Source organism: Rhinatrema bivittatum, chromosome 6 (assembly GCF_901001135.1).
Source record: "Rhinatrema bivittatum chromosome 6, aRhiBiv1.1, whole genome shotgun sequence".
NCBI lineage: Eukaryota > Metazoa > Chordata > Amphibia > Gymnophiona > Rhinatrematidae > Rhinatrema > Rhinatrema bivittatum.
Genome location: NC_042620.1, coordinates 331,758,296 through 331,775,010, shown reverse-complemented (window position 1 = coordinate 331,775,010; position 16,715 = coordinate 331,758,296). Strand labels below are relative to the sequence as shown.

Here is a 16,715-nt window from a genome sequence, read left to right as displayed (position 1 = left end):
ATTTTTTAGTTCTTTGAAAACCCTGTGATGTATGCCATCTGGTCCAGGTGATTTACTGCTCTTCAGTTTGTCAGTCTGGCCTACTACATCTTCCAGGTTCACTGTGATTTGGTTCAGTTCATCTGAATTATCACCCTTGAAAACCGTCTCTGGAATGTGTATCTCCCCAAAATCCTCTTCAGTAAGCACCAAAGCAAAGAAATCATTTAATATTTCTGCGATGGCCTTATCTTCTCTAAGTGCCCCTTTAACCCCTCGATCATCTAATGGTCCCTAGCAGGCTTTCTGCTTCGGATATATTCCCAGTTGACCCTGTTGAAAGCCTTGTTGGTGTCAAACTAATGAGAAGGGAATTCATGCATTGTTGTATAGAATGTTCCACGGAAGCCAACACTTTCCAGATGTTTGTAGCTGCATACCACCCTTCAGTGAAGCCAACTTGTTCTGAGGATACCAAAGTTGGCAATATTTTGGCCAGGCAATCAGCCATTATCTTAGCTAATAACCTTACATCAAAATTCAATAAAGAGATTGGCCTGTACGAGCTAGGCAATAGGAGATTGCGCCCTGGCTTGCGTAAAACCACAATAATAGAAAAATCGCCGGGAAACAAAGAAGGTTTGAGAGCTCTGTGAGAATGAGATCCGCCCCCCCCCCCCCCCCTGACATGACCACGCTCAGCGTTCGAGCCGGTAAACGGTGCCGGTCCACCAGGCGTCGCGTGCCGAAGGGGACGCGACAAAGGGGTTCTCCCCTTTGTGCACCCCTTCGTGCAAACCTTTGTATTTATTTTAAAAAATTTTATTTATGTTTCCTTTGTTAATTAACCTTTTTTTTTTCAAGTTTTTTCAAGTTTTTTAGCTTTTTGCCTTGTTAATTGTTTTGTTATAATTGTTCATTGTATTAGACTAAGGAATCATATTTCCTGCTTATTCTGTTTCATTGTAAACCGGTATGATTTGCATTTGATGCAAGAATGTCGGTATATAAAAGTTAAAAATAAATAAATAAAATAAATATTAGCTAGGTTAGACTCCGATAGAACTCTCCTGTTTCCAATAGTGTCAAATGTTTTTCCCAATCAGAAGTTTATAAAATTCACCAGGCATGCCATCGGGACCGGGATCCTCATGTAACGGCGAACTCCGAATAAGGGAGTACAACTCTGTCAGAGAAAAAGGATTGTTTAGCAAGTTTAAGTCTTGTTCCTTCAACTGGGGGAGGGGAATATCCCTTAAATATTTAACTTCTTGCATATTATTGGGTTCCTTAGCACAAAGATTCTTGTAGACATTTACAAAGAGATTCCCAATCTGTTTAGTATCTCTGACAATAGCACCACCCCTTGTTCTCATGGATACTACATAAGTTTTGCCTTGCCATTGTTTCACTGCATTGGCCAACATTCTCCCGGCTTTGTTGCCATGGAGAAAAAATTTATATTTGTAATATAGCATGTAATATAGCATGTAATATAGGTGTTCAAAGCAGTTGTGTGTTGAGGAACTGCAATTTATTGTCAGGAGTAGGATCAGAAGCAATTCTTCTATCAAGTGGTACCTGTTTTTCCAAACTAAGTAGATCTTAACTTTCGCTTCTGGGCTGTATCGGCAATAAAATCGCTCCTTAGTACGGCTTTCGCCGTTTCCCAAAATAATGAGTCTTGCTTGTGTGCCTCATTAAAGCGTTCAAACTCCTTCCATTTCTATATCAAATAAAAATGAAATTCCAAATCATGATACAAATATGCTGAAAATTTCCAGGAATCAGGTGAATTAGTCTCCAGTAAGGCCTCCAGCTGAAGCCACACGGGGGCATGGCCAGAAATTTCAAATGCACCAATCCCGGCATTTACAACCTTAGAAAAGGAAGTTTCAGACGGAAGCAAACAGTCTATCCGGGTTTTAGTGTCATGCGCCCTAGAAAGGTGAGTGAAATCAAGAGGGTGAAGAAATCTCCACACACCCACCAAAGAGAGCCGGTCACACAGACTGTTACGCGTCTCGGCCATGGTAGGCCCACATCCGGGCCTACTCACCCCAGGAATCCAGCTGCCAGCTCCGGTTCCCCTTCCCTCGTGGCGGTGGGCAGCCGCCTCCGTCCCCGAGTGCCTGCAGCCAGCTCTGCCACTTCTGACTCCTTTACAGTTCCTCCTTGAGCCCCGACGGGCCTCCCCATGCCGGCCACGGAGTCACGCCACCGCCCTGCTTCCTCTGGGCCCTGGCTTAGGCGCGCGCGCACACGTGACTCCCGCACTTAAAGGGGCCGCAGCAGGAAAGTAGCCCGCAGCCCCGGATGATCACATCACTGGGCCTCTGTGTATAAGGCAGGGCCCAGCCACTTGTTCCCTGCCTTGGCAACAGGTTTCCACAATTGCTCATTGCTCATTCCTGGTTCCTGTTCCTGTCATCGTTCCTGTCTCCTGTTCCTGCTTGTTCCTTCGCCTGCTCCTTGTACCCTTGGACTGATTCTCTGATATTGACCCCTGCTTTGTCTGGACTATGCTTGGACTGATTAAGAACATAAGAAATTGCCATGCTGGGTCAGACCAAGGGTCCATCAAGCCCAGCATCCGGTTTCCAACAGAGGCCAAACCAGGCCACAAGAACCTGGCAATTACCCAAACACTAAGATTCTCTGGTATTGACCCCTGCTTTGTCTGGACTACGCTTGGACTGATTCTCTGGTATTGACCACTGCTTCGTCTGGACTACGCTTGATCTGAACTCCTGGCTCTGTCCTCAGCTCTGCTTCTGGTACTGTGCCTTTCTGCTGGCTGTCCTGACTCCAGCTTGCCTTGGACCCTCCTTGGGTATCCCACGGACTTGACCACTCAGGCTTCGGCCTGTCTTTACCTGGATGCCCCCCTGCTCTCCCTGTTGGCGTCTAGGTCTCTGGAACCCTGCCTCATCCGGACCATCCTTGGCCCTCCAGTACTTCTGCTGGTTCCTGGCATACCCTTGTCTACACCAACTGGGAGTCGTCACACGGAGGCCTGTCTAAGTCCAGCTGGCCCCGGCACACAAGGGCTCAACCTAAGGTGAACGTGGGTTGGTATTGGTGAAGCTCCAGTCGGCCTCCATCTCCTAGCCTGCTCCGCCTCCCAACGGTGGGGACCCATAGGGCTTGCCCTGCGGGTAGCGTCAACCCTACCTCGGGCCAAGGGTCTATCATCAGCGCAGCAGATTGCCAAGGCCATGGATTCAGCAGAGTCTTCTGCCCTCCAGGCCATTCTACAAGAACAGCAGTGGTTCCTAGAGGCATTGGCCTCTTCTGTCAAACGTCTCCACACTCGGCTGGATACTCATGCAAGTGCCACAGCTCCGATGTCTGCACTAGTCAGCCCACCTCCCACAGCCTCACCCACCAGGGCTTTGCTGGCCCTACCCGCTCCATCCCATTTTAACACGGACCCTCATCTCTGCAGAGGGTTTATTAACCAGTGTTATATGCAGTTTGCTCTGCAGCTTTCCATTTTCCAGGATGAACTGTCAAAGGTGACCTTTATTCTTTCTCGTTCGAAAGGCATGGCTTTGGCGTGGGCCTCTCCCTTATTGGAGCATTTGGACTCTCTTCTACAAAAATTGTCATGCTTTGTGACGATCTTCCGTCGGACCTTTGATGATCCCAGCAGGCAGGCTATGGCCAGTACCCATCTCTTACGCTTACGACATGGTCAGAGACCCCTCAACGACTCCACCAATGAGTTTTGGACTCTAGCCACTGAATTGGCGTGGCAAGAGGATTGTCTTCGAGCCATTTACTTGGATGGTCTTTCATCCCAATTGAAAGACGAACTTGCAGCCTGAGAAGTTCTGTCCTCTCTAGAGGATTTAATCGACTTGACAGGCAGGATAAATCACCACTTCCAGGAATGTCACCGTGAAGTTCGGACACCCCGACGCGTTGCTGTGGACCTATCCCACTCTCCTCCTTCCACAAAGCCCACTAGTAGTGGGACTCAATCTACCATCAAGTCAGAGGAACCTATGCAGCTGGGTCGTGGGCGCCTTACTCAGGAGGAATGTCTCTGACGGAGGGACTCCAGCTTGTGCCTGTACTGCGGGGCTTCCGGCCTCCGCCTTCAGACTTGTTCTGTCCGTCTGGGAAACTCCTGGGCCTAAATTGGTTGGGGTCCTGAGCTTGGGCACTTCTACTCCGGCCCCTCAATTATCATTACTAGTTACGTTAACCTGGGACGCCCATTCTTTCCCAACCATGGCTGGAGCAGGTGGGAGTTTTATCTTGAAAGGGCCTGGTACACCTTTTAGGCATACCTACTCATACCATTGAAGTCTCTCTGTGGATCGCCACCTGGGCGGATCTCCCAGACAACAGCACCTGTTCAGCTATTCACTGGCGCTGTCCATGAGGAAGAGATTGAACATCTTGTGTTGGAGAAATCCATTCATCCTATAGTCTTGGGGTTGCCATGGCTCTAGCACCACTCCCCCCAGTTTGACTGGGGAGCTCTGCAGCTCACCGAATGGAATTCTACTTGTTGCCAACAATGCTTGAAGAAGGTGGAGCCTTCAACTGCAGTTCCCCTTGCCGTAGCCGTTTCTGGTCTTCTGTCTCCCTAACAGGACTTCAAGGACGTCTTTTCTAAGCAGAAAGCAGACATCCTTTCGCCCCTGCATAAGTTTGATTGTCCAATTGATCTGCTACTGGCTACTACCCCTCCCAGGGGTAGAACTTATCCTTTGTCTCTGCCTGAAATCCAAGCCATGACCGAATGCATCCAGGAAAACCTAGCTAAGGGGTTTATCCAACCGCCCACCTCGCCTGCAGGAGCAGGTTTTTTATTCGTCAAGAAGAAGCATGGGTCATTAAGACCTTGTATCGATTACCGAGGCCTAAATGCAATCACCCGTGAGGACAGATACCCATCACCCTTGATCTCCGAATTGTTTGACTGCTTTCAGGGCGCCACTATCTTTACCAAGCTGGACCTGCAGGGTGCCTACAATTTAGTCCGTATTCGCCCAGAGGATGTTTGGAGAACAGCATTTAACATGAGAGACAGCATTATGAATACCTCGTCATGCCTTTCAGACTCTGCAATGCCCCCACAGTATTTCAACAGATGATCAACGAGATCGTTCACGACCTTATACACTAAAGTCGTCGCGTATCTGGATGATGTTCTTATCTTCTCAAAGGACCTGGATTCCCATCGGGCCGATGTCCGCACTGTTCTCCAACGGCTTCGCGAAAACCACCTATTTGCCAAATTGGATAAATGTTTATTCACGAAGTCCAATTTGCCTTTCTTGGGTTACATCATCTCCCAATGATATCTGTGGAAGAATTAGCTACCACATTGAAATCTCCCCTCAGCAGAATCAGAACATGAGAATACTTAGAAACAATATCAATAATTTTAGCAAAAAACTTTTTGGAATAGTTATTTGGGGCATAAACACTTCCCAGTAAAAATGTCTTCCCAAATAATAAACCTTCCGCAAAAATGTATCTGCCATCATCATCTTTGATCATTTTAAGAAGATGAAAACGTAAGGACTTATGTAAGAGAATAGCCACCCCTGCTCTGTAGGAGGTAGCAGAGGCATAGAAAACATTGCCCACCCAATTTTTCTTCAATTTATCATGCTCAGAATCTATAACATGCAGCATTGCAATATCCACATGCATATATGGTTCATGGCCTATAACAGTTTATATCGTTTATGCCACAAACATTCCAAGATATACATTTCAACTCCTTACCCAAAATGAAATCTTTTTAGTAAATTAAATGGAAAGAATGTACAAGATTAACACAAAGGGAAAAAGACCCTACCAGCCTGGATCTTCTCCCCAAGTAGCTCCAAGAGTTTAGCAACGAACTCAAGATATTTGTCCTTAGTTGACCATCCATCAGTGACAAACATAGCAGTAAGTAAACAGCACTGATCGATACCCAAAGAACATACTCCCACCGCCCAACCCTCCTATCCATTCTGCCAAAACCCAGAAGGGACAAGAAAAATGAGATAAGAAAGTAAAAAGAACCAAGAACTCAGTAAATTCTATGCTGTCCCCAACTAAACAAAAACAGAAGATTTCTTCCAATGTGATTCAGTCTTGCATTTAGCGGCAACCAGCAAATGTCACCATTTTAGACGTTTTAGAGATAGAAATGATATTTCGGGGATTGCCATGTTATTTATCGCACAAAATTGTTTCTTTAAGAGCTCCACATGCCTCCTTCCGGTACTTTTTGAGAACGGGACAGGACCCATGGACATGGATCCCCCATCATCCTGAGCTTTCTGATTCCACCAGTGTTCGCCCGGAGCCCCAGGGAAGACCTTCTGAAGTCTGTGTGTGGGTGATAAACCACCAGAATAAGATCTTTTTCTCCAATACACTCATGAGAGTGTATTGGAGTGTCTTCCCATTGGGATGTCAGTCGGGTGTGGGGTTTTTTTTTTTTTTTTATATCCATCTTACTCCCAGAGTATCGTATAATTCTTCCTTACCGTAAACCTGAGCAAGACTTTGAATAGACTTGTCCCTGTCATTAGCCCCCCTTGAGATCAAGGGGGAGGAAGCCGGATTTCACTGGCAGAGTGACAGTGCTGGGAACTGCTGAGGCAGAGAGAAGAAGCCTTGATTTTCTTCGGCTAGAATAGTCCACCTCGTAGAAGACCTTAGTTTGTCCTGTGCACTGAGCCAGGAGGACATCAGACGCAGAAGGTGCAATTGTAACAGCAGAACCTGATTTTCAGGTTTGCTGTACTTTTTAGATGCTGTAGCTTAGATTTTTCAATAAGTGCCAAGCTCGCACATCCTAAGCCTGCCCACAACAAGCGTGGCATTCAGCCAGAAGATGCCACGTACATTGTGTTTGAATGTCGGCCTGTCAATGCACGAATCCTTGCGCATTATGAAAGAATGGTCAGAGGTACACGTGTCGGTGGTGTGTACCTTTTTCGAAAGTTAAATCTACGTACAAAGGGCTGTGAATTTTCAAAAGGTTTTACACGTTTAAGCGGGCTTTTGAAAATTGCCTGAGGTCGGGCTTGTATGTGAAAAGGTGCACGCGTGTCCTGTGCATGTTTTTTAAGGCGCAAAAAAAAAAAAAAGAGGGGTGGAGAAAAAGAGGGGTGGAGAAACCGTTTCCGCACATAATGTCGGTTTTCAGAAGTCCACGCGTAAAAGTAGGTGCACGCGTTTGCACCTGCCCGTAAACCTGCCCTGATTCTCGCATCAGAATCGCGCGCACACGTCCGCTCACGCACTTCAGTCCTACTCGCGTGGTTATACAAATTAGCCTTGTAGTTTCCAAATGCCCCCAAAATACGCCCCCCCCCCAGCTTCCCCCCGGAACGCCTCCTTTCTACGTGGTTAAACGCACGTTACGACGCCCTGCGCGTGCGCGCTGTCAGGCAGATACGGAAGGTGAACCCCACGGCTACCCGCGTAAAACCTCAAGAAAAGCGCGCACTAGGAGGGGAGCAAGAGGAGGAATGCAGCAGGGGCGTAAATAAAGCAAGTGACACCCCCCCCTTCCCCACGTCAAATGAAAATAAAACAAAACCATAATATAAATGGGGTTTGGTGCTCAGGTCCAGGGCACGGAGCCAGCAAGGAGAGCGCCACCATTCAATAATTAGTGCACACAATTTTAGATGCCTAAAAAAGACTAATCGTTTCTGAAATCATTTAGTATTTTCAAAAGATGCTCGGCAGTGCCAGGATTGAAAGCGGTTTCCCTTCCTCCTTTTCGGGGCAGTTTTTTTTCCCTCTTCGTGCTGTTCTTGGTCGGTTCACATCTCATCGGTTTTCTCCGGATTCCTTTCCTATGTCTCCTTCTCGTTTTATTTTTCAACTTCTGCGCGTCTCCTCTCGCCACCCTCTCTCCCTTCCCGTCGTCACGGCCTCTTCGCCCCTCTCCCCGCTGTCCGTCCTGTTGGTCAGTTCGTCGGCCTCAGGTTTTTCCTGGAGGATGAAGCATCTTCAGCAGGGGCTTTTTTTTTTTTTTTTTTAAATCTATTGACCGCCTTCTGACATTTTAATCCACTCTAATTGAAAATTCATTTTAATAACTGTAATTATTGATCTTATAAACGAGTACAATTACTGACAGTGTTACGTTTCCTGCTGTTTTTATTTCTACTTTTAATTTTGGGGTTGGGACAACAAAGTGTGCCACAATGACAACACAGGGGCACCTCCCCCCTCCCCCCCCCCCCCCCACAAAATACTGCTTCCGTGTCTGCTGCTGTCTTTCCTCTGTCTCTCATCTACTCTCATCTTTCCACCTCTCTTGCTGTCTTACTCTTCTCTTCCTTTGCACTCTCTCACCTCTCTTTCATCTTCTACCTTACCCCCTTCTCTTTATTTCTCTTCTAGCCTGCTTTTTTTATTTTTTTGCACCCCTCCCTGCTTAGTCTTCCTCTCCCTGGCCTCTGCCCGTGCCACAAACCGGAGGTAGGGCCAGGGTGCAGTCAGTGTCCCTGCAGCGGCTTCTGCCGCCTCGCCCTGCGGCTCTCGACCTTAAGAGTCGGGAAGCGTGGGTGGGAAAGGCGGAGGGAGCAGCCGTGGGCGTTGTGTGTGGCCCCTGCCTCGTGGCAGCCAGACGGCACAGCTGCAGAAATCTAGTCCGAGAACCCCAGGGAAAGGCAGGTGACCTGGCAGTCTCCTGCAAATGCTGGGAGACTGAGTTTGTGCAGGTGGAAGGAGGAGTGGCCTAGTGGTGAGAGCAGGTGGCTGCAAACCAGAGTAACCAGGGGTTCAAATCCCACTGCCAGACCTTTACGCAAGTCACTTCACTCTGCATTGCCTCAAGTACAAACTTAGGGACTGATTTTTCTCCCATTTTTTTTCTCTCTATGGGGAAAAATGCTTAGTAAATCGGGCCCTTGGATTGTGAGCTTTTTGTGGATAGGGACTGTAACCTGATTGTAACCCAATTCATGTGGCTGAATGGTGTAATATAAATTAAATTAAATTAAAAAAAACCAAAACAAAACAAGGTCGCTGCTGGTTGAGGGATGCTTGGGGTGAGGTTATTTGAGGCTCTTCCTCACTGTAAGGGGATCGCTTTCTCCCAGTCGCTCAGGTGCTGCCCTGAGTGTTCGTTTCATGGCCCAAGCAAACTGGCCGATGCAAAAAGGTTGTGCGCAGCACAACACATAGATTAACCCTCGGTTGTACAAATGTTTTTCCATGTGCAAACTCTACTGCCAATGCAGCAAGGAAATTTGTGCACAAAAGAAATGTGTGCTCAGTATTGTGGGGCCGATGCAAAGGAGTGCGCTCAGCCGAGCGCGCTGTTTAATCCCCGGTTAGGCGTGCGTTTTGGACGCGCGTCCTCAGCCCCTTGTGCTATAAGGGGATTAGTGCGTCCGCGATGCGCGACCGATGTGCCGCAAAACTGATGGCGCTCAGCACACGCCAATGCGTGTCGGTGAGGCTGTTAGTTATTCACCCCACCTGCAAAAAAAACAAACCAAAAAACGTGCGCCGGACCCGCACATTTTTTACGCTCAGAAATTAACTCCTTGCCCAGTGCGGGCGTTAATTTCTGAGCAGCCCAAAAAGTTGTACAGAAAACGCGGAAAATTACCGTGCCCGGTTAGGAAGATGGGAGCTCGTAAAACCGAGCGTCTGCCTCCCTGACCTGTGGGCAGCCGACCTCTCCCGGGCGCCCGCTGCCAAGCAGGTAACTAGGGGGGCATGCAGTCGACCCTAGCGCCTCCTTGGCAGCGCGACCCCCTCGTTTAAACATTGCATCACGCACCCAGGAGAGGTGGCCCGGGGGCGCGCGTTAGAAAAGAGAGCTCTCAACACTTTTATTGCCCCCCTGGCATGGACATCCCATGCTAACGATGGCTTTAGGTATTACTCCCCCGTGCAGAGCGGGGCGCTGGCTGTACCTCCTGCTTTCTTAGGGGCTCGATATTCAGCAGCACTTAAGTCAGATAAGTAAGGACTTAGCCAGCCCAATGGTGGTGACTGAATATCTGACCACTTATCTGGATAAGTGCTTACCCGGTGGGGGACATGGGCATTTTTACTTATCCAGTGAACCCGCTCAATAAGATTTATCCGGGATAACTAGTGACTTATTTGGGGATATTCAGAAGCATAGCCGTGCTGCTGAATATCCTATGTAAGTTAGCCAGAGAGGTCTTATCCCACTAACTCACTCACACTATTTTATTTTATTTTTTTAATATCTACCACTTAGTGCTAGAAAATTAACTCCTAGTCCATGGTGAATTAAAGTTTCCAGGGCTGGCATTAGTCTATGATAGAAGCTGGAGTTCTGGTACTGGTACCTCTAGTTGGGATTTTATGCACAGAAAACATGCTTCGTGCAAAAAAACCCCCAAACATGTTTTCCATGCGTAAATTATGATTTATACCCACAAAAATGCTGTATGGGTGGAAAGCGTGATTTGTGCACATAAACCATGCTTTCTGCACATACACTTGTTTTTCAATGCGCACGTTTTCTGGTTTGTGCGCATCTTTTAACTCCTAATGTAGTAGGCTAATTAGCCATTAGCTTACTACATTGGGAGTTAAAAAAAACCAACAAAACAAACCAAAAAAAAACTTAGCTTGTGCATTAGGAGATCGTACGCTGAATTGCAGTGCCTAGTTTTAACGTAAAGCTTTTTTGCGTTGAGCTCCAAAGACGTATGTGGAATTGACGTTTCACTGAAAGACCTTAGCGCCCTCTGCTGGTCCTTGGTAAGCTTACAGGGTTGTATTTAGCTTTTCCAGCAATCGGTGAAACTGGATTATAGAAATCTAGAGCACCAGGGCAGATGAGGACCGCCGGGCCCATCATTCCTGGCATAGTGCACCAGACCCCAGTTGATCTCTGACTTTCCCTCACTTCTTTGCACTGTTTGAATCTTACGAACAGATTTTGCCAGACGTTACGGCAGTAAACAATTCCAGTAATCCAAGTGCGTTAAAATAAAGGCTTGGGCTAGCAATGCTAAATCTTCCTCGGATAAAGAGGAACAAATGTGCCAAAGTGAACGCAAAAAGAAAAAAAAAAACCCTAGAAATTTCTGTGAGGGCTCCAAACTCAACTGTGAATCAAATACCACAGCCCAAACCCCAGACGGAGTTAACACCACATCACCTGATAAAAGTGAAGATTTCATTACCCATAGGATTCCCGTCCTAGACATTATAAGGCCAAGTTTATTTTCTTTCAGTCACAGACTGGTGGCCTCCAGTTCCTAATTAACCGCAATAATGATATCAACATCTACTTGGGCTATAACAGCTGAATGTCATCTGCATAACAGCGGGGGAACATTGTCAGATGCAAGGAAAAAGAATGGTCTGCCCCGTCAGACAGAGGCACCCCCTTTCCACCCCTTGATGTAGAAAGCATAGCGATGTATATTCCATTCTGGATTTCCACCTGCACGAAGAGTAATGCAAGAATTCAGATGTGCCATCTGGTATCGCGGGTTCTGCACACGTTCAAAGCGTGCCGTACTCCAAAGGCACAGCGTGCTTGTGAACAGGACGGGACCTGAAGTCACCGGCCGAAGCCCTTCAGCTACCCTTTTTAAGTACAGCAGACATGTTTTACATTCAACCTAGGAAGCTGCTTTGCTTCTGAATACCCTCCTGGATTAGAACTCTCCCGGTCCAGCAGGTTGCATTGTTTCTCCTGCCACGTTCCATTCTGCGGTGCCACGGAAAAAGTGCACATCATAAGAACATAAGAAGTTGCCATGCTGGGTCAGACCAAGGGTCCATCAAGCCCAGCATCCTGTTTCCAACAGAGGCCAATCCAGGCCATAAGAACCTGGCAAGTACCCAAACACTAAGAAGATCCCATGCTACTGATGCAATTAATAGCAGTGGCTATTCCCTAACTAAACTTGATTAATAGCACTTAATGGACTTCTCCTCCAAGACCTTATCCAAACCTTTTTTGAACCCAGCTACACTAACAGCACTAACCACATCCTCTGGCAACAAATTCCAGAGCTTAATTGTGCGTGGAGTGAAAAAGAATTTTCTCCGATTAGTCTTAAATGTGCTACTTGCTAACTTCATGGAATGCCCCCTAGTCCTTCTATTATTCGAAAGTGTAAATAACCGATTCACATCTACTTGTTCAAGACATCCAATCCACAAGGTACAGTACTCGGAATAGCATGCAAGTATGCTCCGAACAGCAAGAAAATATCGAAGGTTAAGTGACGTACCACTATAAAAGGTGTTTGTATTTCAAAGTCAAGTATTTTGGTGAATGTGTGCATTGGCTGTGGTCTTCCTGCCTAGTCGTATTGGGCTTCCCTTAGATGCAGTCACTCTAAAGCCAGATGCACTGTTTTTTTTTTTTAATATGTGATTTCAGTATTTTAAAAGGAGTTTGCTGAAGTCTTATTCTAAATTAAAACTCATCTGTAAATGTGTACAGCCTCTTTTCAGTCCCATTTAACTGTACTTTACCAATGTACTGTAACTCGCAGAGAAACCCATGTTCTAAAATCAGCCTTTAGGCCACGCATGGAAGAAAGCGGAATATCAAACGTCTATAAATAAGTCTAAAGATCCTCTGTGCATATCCCAGGATTTCTTGAATCCAGGTACTGTTTCTCGCTCTTCCACCTCCCCTTCCCCTGGCCTTTGCCGTGAAGACATTTTTTTTGATCCAGCAGCTTGCTCCTGCTCCTTTTGTACTTTCCAGCTCAGTCAGAGCCAGCACTGGGGCCCAGTAGTCCAGGTGAGGCCCTCCTCTCCTCTCCTTTTTTTTTTTTTTTCTACTTGTGCCTCTGCCTTTGCATCCCAGCATCCCCCTGGCTCTTGCCACCATCTCCTCACACTGTAGATCATTAGGACACAATCGCCCCAAGGTCCCTCCTTTTGCTGGTGCACATTCGTGTCTTCCCCCTTTCCCCACCCCAGGATCTTGCAAATTTTTTTTTTTTTTTTTTGCATACTGAACCTTTTAACCGCACTCCCGCCCGTGGTAATTGCACGTTAACCACAGGAGGAAACTACGAGCCAGGCAAAAACAGTGCAAAACGCTGGCTCTGTTTGGCAGTGCAGTTTTGATGCAGCATTTTGGCACCAGGCTTTAATTTTCTGCAATTACAGAAAGCACTGTGCAGGGAAATATTTGCACGAGGAAGCGCTGGGGGACCTCCTGCCCTGCCATGTTTTCCAATTTCACAATTTTTGGGGCAAACGTCTCACAACGCTTTCTGCACAGACTGCTTTGTTTATGTGTTGTGATTTGCTTAAACGATTTTGTCTTTCCGGAGCCGCCTCCTTTCCTCTTCAACACTTACTTTTATTTGCGTTATATGTGCACACTGTACTGGCGCTAAATGGTGTGGGAAAATCCTTGGGTGGCTGTCAATGAAGGCTCGGGGGGACACCGTAGCTCAGCAGAGGACGGGTCCTAGTTGAGCTGAAAGATCGAGACTATCTGAAATGTTAAGATGTACTAAGAAGAATCTCACCTCCTGCTCCTAGGGCCAAGGGAAAGAACAGTGGATGAACGAGAGACTGAGCGTCCCCTGGGAGAGGAAAGGATCGGATCCAGCGGCCGATGATCCCTCTGGGCAGGGTCCTGTCCTTGCAGAGAGCTTGTCCTCTGAGGAGGAAAGCACGGCAGAGTTGCCCGACGGGGACAGTGCTTCCTCTGAATCTAGGACACATCAGGGGAGCAGCAGCAGCAGGCGACGGTCCTGCCAGCCCTTGTCAGAGGCGGACGACTCTGCCGCAGACTCTCCTAATGTAAGTAGCCTGGCTTCTCCCTCCCTCGGCGGCTTTGTGCCTTTGAGGAAAGAGGGCTAAATACCATGGGAAATATTCCACATGCATAATTACTCCCTATGTATTAATTACACATTTATCCCATAATGTAGCATTCTACTGTGAATATTATTTATGTATTCAGTTTTTTTTTTTACCCACCTTTCTTCAAACTCAAAGTGAGGTAAAATAGCACAAAAAAGCATTAGGAAAATAAAAGCAGGGGACAGGAAAGAAACACAACACCCAAAGTTAAAATGAAAAAACAAAACAAAACAATCCTATCGCGCTATAAAGATAACAAAATGCATCCTAGAAATCCTTCACTCTAATAAACCAATTTCAAGAGCCAATGTTTCTGATGTCCACCTTTCAGATATAATTCTTCTGCACAGATGCCATGTGGCTATAAATGGAGGCCATGCCATAGCTTTCCTAGTGCTGCAGACCCGGCGTGCTCATCGGCATTGACTCGCCCAGGCTTTCCTGCTCCGGCACGCCGTGGGTACCTCTCACCGGGCGCCTCCGAGGCCCCTGCTGAAAATCTTTCTTTTCAGCCCGAGCCCCCCCCCCCCCCCCCCGTCCTCCGTGATCTCACTCTGTAATACGCAGGGCATTCACCAACCATCAAGAGCTGCCTGGCTACCTGCCAGTGGCCAGAATACATGACTTGTCAGATTTAAGTAGCTGCAGGCAAACAGACTTGAAATTTTGCCCCCCACTGGCCCAGCAACCCTTGCAGGCTCCGCGCACAGAGCTCAGAAGACGTTCCCTAACGTCCCCTAACCGTGCTGGGTTGTAGCAGCTTCCTTGGTCCTTTCCAGAGGAGCCCCTGAGGGCTGGAGGGTCCCTGTACTACAATATCCTCTGTTTTGTTGGTCCCTTGAAACCTCCAAAGACTCCAGTTAGCATCAGCCCAGCGCACTAAATGTTATGTTTCATGATGAGAGCTTCTGGGTCTTGCACGATCTTATCATTTGACTCCTAGCAAAACAGTTCATATTTCTTTCCCTTGGTTTTTTTCAAATTTTCTTTTGCAGCCTTTGTCCTGCCCTCCTCATCCCCTGACGCGGGCTCCCTCTGTCAGACTGGACCGGTGCCACTCCCTGCCGCTCTCTCAAAGTACCCCAACAGGGCTGGACCAGCTGGGGTGGATGAAGGTCAGGCAGCTCAGCACAGGTACAGTAAAATGCTCTTCTACACATTTCCTGGGCGGTCACATTTCCTCCATGACACCATGTCATAAGGGGCAAGCAAACTTCCATATATGGAGGAAAGAGAAGGCGGGAATTACATTTACTTTTGTATATGGAGGAAAGAGAATTTGTAAGAGGCAGGACATATGGAGGAAAGAGAAGGCGAGAATTACTTACATTTACTTCCATATATGGAGGTAAGAGGAGGCAGGACTTTATCTTACACGTCCATATATGGAGGATAGAGAAGGCGGGAATACGGAAGTAATTCCTGCCTTCTCTTTCCTCCATATATGGACATGTAAGAACGTCCTGTCTCCCCTTACCTCCATATACGGAAGTAAATTTAATTAATTCCTGCCTTCTCTTTCCACCATATATGGACGTGTAAGATAAAGTCCTGCCTCCTCTTACCTCCATATACGGAAGTAAATGTAAGTAATTCATACCTTCTCTATCCTCCATATATGGACGTGTAAGAACAAGTCCTGCCTCCCCTTATTACCTCCATATATGGAAGTAAATCCCGCCTTCTCCATACGTCCTGCCTCTTTGACTTTCAGCTTTCTCTTTCCTCCATATACAAGTAAATGTAATTCTCGCACTCTTTCCTCCATATATGGACATGTAAGAACAAGTCCTGCCTCTTCTTACCTCCATATACGGAAGTAAATGTAAGTAATTCCATATACGGAAGTAAATTACTTCCGTATATGGAGGTAAGGGGAGGCAGGACTTGTTCTTACATGTCCATATATGGAGGAAAGAGAAGGCGGGAATTACATTTACTTCTGTATATGGAGGAAAGAGAGGTAGAGCTTGCTTTTACTTCCGTATATGGAGATAAGAAGAGGCAGGACTTGTTCTTACATGTCCATATATGGAGGAAAGAGTGCAGGAATTACATTTACTTCTGTATATGGAGGTAAGAAGAGGCAGGACTTGTTCTTACACGTCCATATACGGAGGAAAGAGTGCGGGAATTACATTTACTTCTGTATATGGAGGAAAGAGAGGTGGAGCTTGCTTTTACTTCAGTATATGGAGGTAAGAGGAGGTGGGACTTGTTATGTTATGTTCTGCACCTTTCATAGAATTCGTCTGATTTCCAATTCTCTGTCATTGCTGCTTGCCCTCTCCCAGCTGCGCCTGACCTGGGCTCGAAGACTCTGGAGGTCCGCAGAGATGGCCGGAAGGGCAGATCGAAATGGAAACCTACAAAGCCTTCAGATGACCAGTTGCCCGTCCATAAAGTAAGTTCTTACGGTTCCAGTCCTGGCTTGCTTTGGTGACAGTGTTGTTCAGGCACCAGTGGTGTATCATGATGAGTTAGAAAGTTTGCAGGTGTCCTCTCTATTCATGGTGCAACCTTACGCCTGTCATTTAACCTCAGATCTAGCAAACTCTTCAGAGAAAAGGGTCCTTCCTGTGGTGGTAGAGGAGGGGCAGACAGATGTAGAAACCATATCACAAATATCTGGGAAGGCAGGGGTCACACTCTGTGCCAGAGCTTAGTCCATGCAAAATCCCATGGACTCTCTGATTTGGGGAAGGGGAAGGGGAGACCTTCAGGGCCCGAGGAATAGTGTAGGGCTTGTTCTGTAAGTGTATGCTCTGCAGACCTCACCTTTCCTGTTTGGTTTTGATTTGATTTGATTTATGTTCGGCTTTTCGGCACTTCAGAGTGGTAATCTTTCACTCTCCCAGCCTGCTCCTGGAAGTCACTGGGTTACTTCAGACTGAAATATCCAAAATGTACCG

The 16,715-nt window shown here is 47.0% G+C and overlaps 1 protein-coding gene across 2 annotated transcripts in view; it reads left to right on the top strand.

Annotated features, from left to right (window-relative positions):
* LOC115094541 overlaps positions 1 to 16,254 on the top strand; it is a 94,415-nt gene extending 78,161 nt beyond the window's left edge. For both annotated transcript variants that reach the window (XM_029607694.1, XM_029607695.1), the window contains exons 3-5: positions 13,477 to 13,740; positions 14,799 to 14,937; positions 16,098 to 16,254. In XM_029607694.1, coding sequence (XP_029463554.1) covers positions 13,477 to 13,740; positions 14,799 to 14,937; positions 16,098 to 16,246 — 552 coding nt within the window. In that variant the 3' untranslated portion in view covers positions 16,247 to 16,254. The remainder of the gene's footprint in view (positions 1 to 13,476; positions 13,741 to 14,798; positions 14,938 to 16,097) is intronic.
* The last annotated feature ends 461 nt before the right edge of the window (positions 16,255 to 16,715 follow it).